Here is a 6,773-nt window from a genome sequence, read left to right as displayed (position 1 = left end):
GTTGATTCCATATCAAGTTCTCTTTGCATTTGTACGATCTATACACGTCATCTACTTCTTAACCTCACGTTATCAAGGAAATTTATTGGTATAGTTAGGAATTATCTGTTTTTTTTTTAATTTTCTTTGTAACCAAAATATATTTGTGAGATCTCACATCCGTTGGAATGGAAACGGAACAATTTTTTTATAAGGTTGTAGAAATGTCTCCCTAATATACACGTTTTTAAATCATGAGGTTGATGAGTATACGTAACGAGCTAAAGCAGACAATATCTGCTAGTAGTAGGCTTTGACGGTTATAGAATGGTATCAGAGTCAGTTATCGAGCAGTGTGCCAGGTGTCACAATCTGCAATATGATTGTGACCCGTGTAAGTCATCGAGGACGATGACTAAGTTAAGTGGGGGAGAATGTCACAACCTTACTATGAAGAGAGTAGGTTGTGACCCTCACGCCATGACAAGCAAAGGGGTGTCCCTCAAGAGACGCCCATCCGGCCATATGCGGGCCAACGTAGAAGAATGCCATGATGCGATCGAGGAGGACGATGCATCATCCAACACACCACCACGCAAAGTGGGTATTGAAGACATGTTGAGACACAAGCATAACAGAGACATCAGCATAGACATGAAGGACAAGATAGGCTTGTCGAAGGGCCGGGTAGGGCCCCGGGCCTTAACCTCAAAAGTCGAGGTTTCGGAAGGAATTTGGTCATGCGGTTTGGGAGTTAAGTCCGTCCATATGAAATATGAATGCTCGCCAAGTTTGGTGTCAATCGGACATTGGACGGACAATGCACGACACCGTATGACACCTCACGAAAATCATGTCTACTCCTGGTAGAATGAAAATGGCTCAAAATGTACTATAGGGGGTACCATGGTGTTAGCTCTCCACCACCCCTGGGCCCTGTGGCCTAAGTGAGCTACCCTATGGCACATACGTGTGTCACAGTGTGGGCGAGCGTGCCGAGACGAGTGTCTCGGGCGACTTCCTTTGAAATGGGTTTTTAAAGGACAGTACCGGACGGCACGGGTGTGCCGGTATTGCGCCCTAGCCCGCGTGTTGGAGGTTGCTACATACACCCGCTATCCGGTACGGTATCCGTAAACGACTCGGCATGGGCACGGGAGGGCCTATGCCTCGATGGAACCCGGATGGATGGATGTTCGGGAAGCCCCGGTGAGATGAACGACACGCGGGCCCATTCTCGATGGCACGACCGAACGAGTTATGATGGACGACGACATCCCGAGACTCGGGATGGCGTCAAGACATATGGACCCCGTCAATGGGGATCGAGATGGCAAGATGAGATGCGACGTTGTATTGAGAGACCTTGACCCGAGTAGAGGCAAGGTCGAGCCGAATGAGTTGGCCTAGCGTAGAGGCAAGTCGGATGTGTCGCAGACGATTGAACATACACGCGCAGGCGGCGTGTGTGGTTGAACAAGCTTGGATTCCGCACAAGCGATGTTCGATTGGCGAAGGCAAACCTCGCCTAAGGTCCGACGAAGCCACAAAGCCGGGGCGAAAAATATATATGGGGCTTAATCCCCCTTAAGGCTGGTCGTGAGCGTGTATCGGTCACGACGCCGCACGGTCAAGAATGTAGGACCGTGACACCAGGGAACACGCTAGCCCTCAAGGAAATTTATGGGTATACTCAATAATTATCCATTCTTTTACTTCGTAACCAAAATATATTTGTGAGACTTTACATCAGCTGGAGAAGAGAACGAAACATTTTTTTATAAGGGTGTGGAAACCTCTCCATAGTAGACACGTTTTAAAATCATGAGACTGACAACTATACATAATGAGGTAAAGCAGATAATATCTACTAGTGATAAGCTTAGACTATTACAGGATGATATCAAGGTCAATCACTGAGCAGTGTGTCAGCCAAGACGTTGGCCTCCAAGGGAGGTAAATTGTGAGATTCGACATACACAGATTCATCGTGTACCTTATGCGTGCGGTGGATCGTGAGATCCCCCAATATATTGAATAAACTCCAAATAAACCGGTTTAAAAATTCAAAAATCCAAACGTGAAGTCCATATTTTCTTGATTATTTTCTAAAAAATCCCCCAAGATACAAAAATTTAAGTACAAACTTTAATGATTTTCCTTAAACTCATCGAAATAACAACGAAGAACACAAACAAAATGCGACCCACCGACAGTCTACATTATAATTTATAAAGACAAAAACCAAAAAAGATCAAAATAAAGGATTCGATACTCAAAACCCAACAAAATAAATCTCACACAGACAAAGAGAGAGAAGAAAGACAGCAGCTTTGCGAGCTTTGAACTGTCCAGTGACAATGGCCGCCATTGTCGGTCTCTTTACCTTTCTTCTTCTTCTTCTTCTTCCTCCTTCGATGGTTTTTTCCCAGTGCACTCGCCGTCCGCCGGTCATCTTCAACTTCGGCGACTCCAACTCCGACACCGGTGGCTTAGTCGCCGGACTTGGGTTTCCGGTTCTCTCCCCTAATGGCCGAACCTTCTTCCGTAGATCCACCGGCCGCCTCTCCGATGGCCGCCTTCTCATCGACTTTCTCTGTAAGTAGGCCCCACTATACTTTCCCCCCTTTTTTTAATTATTACGTGGCGTTAGATCTGACCGTTCAGTTCGTCTTTAGATCTGAAATTGTGAATGGCATTTTTGTGATTTATGGGAATTTGGGGGTTTTTTGTGGAATTTGAGATGGATATGGATCCCGTTCTGTTTGACGTTTGTCTGGGGTTGGAATCCTCTGCTTTACTCATATTCTAATCTCTGTGCTCTCTGTCCACGTGGCGCATTGGTCCCACCTTCCTCTCTTTTTGAACTTTGATTTAAATTTAGCATTTTTATATATTAAGGAAATTTTTACTGTTTTTTTTTTCTTTTCTATTTATGTATTATAAATATTAATTTGTTCTTTCCCTTCCATAAAATATTATTAAGATTATTTTAATAATTTATTAAATGTGATGTCTCACGTTGGTTGGGGAGGAGAATAAAGCACCTTGAAAACCTCTTTTTAACGCATTTTAAAGCTTTGAGGGGAAGCCCAAAAAGAACAATATTTGCTAGCAGTGGGTCTGGGTTGTTACAAATGATATCAAAGCCAGACACCGGACGATGACGATGTGCCAACCTTCTCGTTGTTCCCTAAAAGGGGTAGACACGAGGCGGTGTGACAGTAAGGACCGGGCCCCAAAGAGGAGTGGATTTGGGGGCGCTCCCAATTTATAAGGGTGTGGAAACCTTCCCTTAGCCATAGACTTTATAAGGGTGTGGAAACCTTCCCTTAGCCGTAGACAGATAAGGGTGTGGAAACCTTCCTCTCGATTTTTAAAGCCTTGAGGGAAAGCCCATTTATAAGGGTGTGGAAACCTTTCCGTAGACTTTATAACGGTGCGGAAACCTTCCCCTAGCCGTAGATTTTATAAAGGTGTGGAAACCTTCCTGTAGACTTTATAAGGGCGTGGAATCCTTCCCTCGACTTTTAAAGCCTTGAGGGAAAGCCCATAGACGACAATCAATTTAGAGACTAAATTATTTTAGTTCTTAGTTCATAAATATATGTATATTACTTTAAATTAATTTAATAATTATTTTTTTATTACCTTCGACCGCTCTAAAAAATAAATTTTAACCATTCGAGAGTAATTTTTGAAATATATATTGAGATTGAGTTTGAAAAATTTAATAAATAAATAATCTGAACATCTCGAACTAATTTAACTCAAAATATTTAGGGTTGTTCGAGTTGAAAAAATTTACAACTCGAACAACTAGATTGAGACCGACCGAAATTTATTTCATTTTGTTTTGACAGGTGAAAGCTTGAACACGAACTTGTTAAACCCTTATATGGACTCGTTAGCAAGATCGAATTTCAAAAATGGAGCAAACTTTGCTATCGTAGGATCGTCCACTCTCCCCAAGTATGTTCCTTTTTCGCTCAACATTCAAGTCATGCAATTCGTTCACTTCAAGACCCGAACGCTCGAACTTCTTAACTCTAATGCTGGTATTCTTCTGAACTCTTATCGTTACAGTTATTGTCGTTACTTTTTCCATTTTCTATATGTTAAGAATACAGTCGATTGAGATTGAGATCTTGTTTTAGGTTACGAGAATTTGATTGATGATGACGGTTTTAGGAACGCGTTGTATATGATTGACATTGGTCAAAATGATATAGCCGACTCTTTATCTAAGAACCTTTCTTATTTTCAAGTGGTTAAACAGATCCCATCGATCATTTCCGAAATTCAAAATGCTGTAAAGGTGAGAGTGATAAGTGGTTGTGCTTCGTTTTTTGGTTCCTCTTTTGTTGAATTCGATGTTTTTCTCTAGGGTTTGTATGGTCAAGGTGGAAGGAAGTTTTGGATACACAACACGGGGCCGTTAGGTTGTTTGCCTCAGAAACTCTCATCGTTTCACACGAAAGATCTCGACCGATATGGATGCATTTCGAGCTACAATAACCTAGCGACATTGTTCAACAAGGCGTTGAGCCATTTATGCCAAGAATTGAGATATGAACTGAAAGACGCAAGTATTGTGTACGTTGATATTTACACTATCAAGTACGATCTGATTGCCAACTCCTCATTACACGGTAAGTACAAAAACCCGTCGTAAATTTACTAAACAAACACTCTATCAACCAATGAATCTCACAAAAACTCACAAGAACAACCGTTTTTTCAGGTTTTTCTGATCCTCTAATGGCATGTTGTGGCGCCGGGGGACGTCCATACAATTACGACATTAGAGTGACGTGTGGTCAACCGAGATATCAAGTTTGTAACGAAAATTCAAAGTTCATCAGCTGGGACGGGATTCATTACACCGAAGAAGCTAACAAGATCGTGGCTTCGAAAGTACTTTCTAGAGCTTATTCTACTCCGTCATTGCCTTTTGATTTCTTTTGCAACAATTGAGTTCAATTAAACCATAGTTTGTTTCTCGTCATTGTTCCATTTTCATGGATATTTTTTTTAATAACGAATGAAATCGAAGGTAAATTCTCGAGAAATAACATTACAATTTTAATCTAAGAAGTTTCACAATTTTATGTAAGAGACCACAATTACAAGTTCGATCGTTCGTCTATGTAAGAGACCAAGTCCACCATTATCCCATTTTAGCCCGTTACGTTTCGTCGTCAGCCTCACGGTTTTAAAACGCGTCTGCTAGGGAGAGGTTTCCATACCCTTATACGGAATACTTAGTTCCCTTCTCTAACTGATATGGGATCTCACAATTCACTCCTCCTTGGAAATCTCTCCCCTACAATGAATGTTACGCTCCCCTCTCCAACCGATAATAAGATCTCACAATCCACCCCTTGGAGACCAGCGTCCTCACTGGCACACACTCAGTGTCTTGTTCTGATACCATTTGTAATAGCTCAAGCCCACACGCTATCATATATTGTCTGCTTTGGCCCATTAAAACGCGTCTCCTAATGAGAAATTTCCCCACCCTTACAAAAAAAATACTTCATTCCCCTCTCGATGTCACAGTCTAAACCTATAATTTACCCTAGAATTTAGTGTCTAAATAATTAAACTCCATGATCTTCTACTAAATTAACCAATGTACACTACACGCCTCCCCTGAGGCTCCGTACACTATACGCCTCCCCTGAGGCTCCGTACACTATACGCCTCCCCTGAGGCTTAAGGAGCTCTCGAATAACTAATGCGGGACTCACTCCCAATAATCCTCAACAATCATTTCTTCGAACAAAGTACACTACAGTATAATATTGTACACTTTGAGCATAAGCTCTCGTGGCTTTACTTTGGGCTCCTCCAAAAGGTCTCGTACCAATAAGTGAGACTCACCCCTAATAATCTTCAACAATCCTCTCCTCGTAAACCCGTGATCTTCCACTAAATTAACCGACGTGGGACTCAGCCCCAATAATCCTATCACAATAAACCGAAAAGAGGCCATAAATTACCAATTATAGAAATCAAGTGAACAATGAAAGAAAGCTCATTCAAATGCTCAATGGAAACAAAACCCACCAAAACAGAGCAATCTTAAACGCAGAAATAAACAAAAAAAATGGGAAAGATAAGAGCTTTGAACATAGAATCAAGCAAAACCAAAAGCAACCCATTATAAAACAGCGTTAATTCAACACAAACAAGAACAAAAATCAAAGAGAGAGATTAAGATCGAGCCCCTTTTTTGGTTGTTCTAGCTGTTCTTGGTGTTCTTGGTGTTCTTGGTGTTCTTCCTTTTGGTTGCTCTGTTTTGTAGCTGAAGATGAAGCAGCTCCTAATTCAATGGCGGCTTTGGATTTGGATTTGTGGGTATCAAACCCATCTTCAATGAAATCTTCTGGTTGAAACTTTGGATTCCAAACCCCTTTTGTTGGGTTATCTTCTTCAGCTGATTCTTTTGATTTGATTTTGTCTCTCATGGCTTTGGTGTTTTGAATTAGAGCGAAGAACAGCTTCATTTTTTCCTCTTCATCTTCATCTTCATCTTCATCTTCATCTTCTTCTTCATCATCATCTTCTTCTTCATCATCATCTTCTTCAATGTTCTGCAATTTTCTTCTCTTTCTTCCTCCTTCCATGGCTCTGCTCCCAAGGGATGAGAAATGGATGAGAGAGAGAAAAACAAAGAGAGAGAAAGAGATGATTCACATTGAAATGTTGTAAAATGGGTTTTGAAAAATGTGGGAATTTGAATGAGGAGATTGAAAAATGGAATTGGGATTCTCTGCCTCTGCCTCGAT

General features: G+C 41.4%; 2 protein-coding genes across 2 annotated transcripts; one reads left to right on the top strand and one right to left on the bottom strand.

Moving 5' to 3' along the window:
- The first annotated feature begins 2,227 nt into the window (after positions 1 to 2,227).
- On the top strand, positions 2,228 to 4,987 carry LOC111804742 (GDSL-like Lipase/Acylhydrolase superfamily protein). The gene is made up of 5 exons (XM_023689515.2): positions 2,228 to 2,577; positions 3,843 to 4,037; positions 4,137 to 4,297; positions 4,367 to 4,631; positions 4,724 to 4,987. Exons 1-5 carry the CDS (start codon positions 2,340 to 2,342, stop codon positions 4,954 to 4,956), a joined length of 1,092 nt encoding a protein of 363 aa, XP_023545283.2. The 5' UTR covers positions 2,228 to 2,339; the 3' UTR covers positions 4,957 to 4,987.
- A 971-nt stretch (positions 4,988 to 5,958) lies between these two features.
- On the bottom strand, positions 5,959 to 6,773 carry NIMIN-3 (NIM1-interacting 3). Its single transcript, XM_087127990.1, has one exon. The coding sequence runs from the start codon at positions 6,609 to 6,611 to the stop codon at positions 6,186 to 6,188; it is 426 nt and encodes a 141-aa protein (XP_086984116.1). The 5' UTR covers positions 6,612 to 6,773; the 3' UTR covers positions 5,959 to 6,185.

Source organism: Cucurbita pepo, chromosome 11 (genome assembly GCF_057944985.1).
Source record: "Cucurbita pepo subsp. pepo isolate OVF chromosome 11, ASM5794498v1, whole genome shotgun sequence".
Taxonomy (NCBI): Eukaryota; Viridiplantae; Streptophyta; class Magnoliopsida; order Cucurbitales; family Cucurbitaceae; genus Cucurbita; species Cucurbita pepo.
Note: the sequence above shows the minus strand (reverse complement) of the source record. Positions and strands in the feature narration are given on the sequence as shown.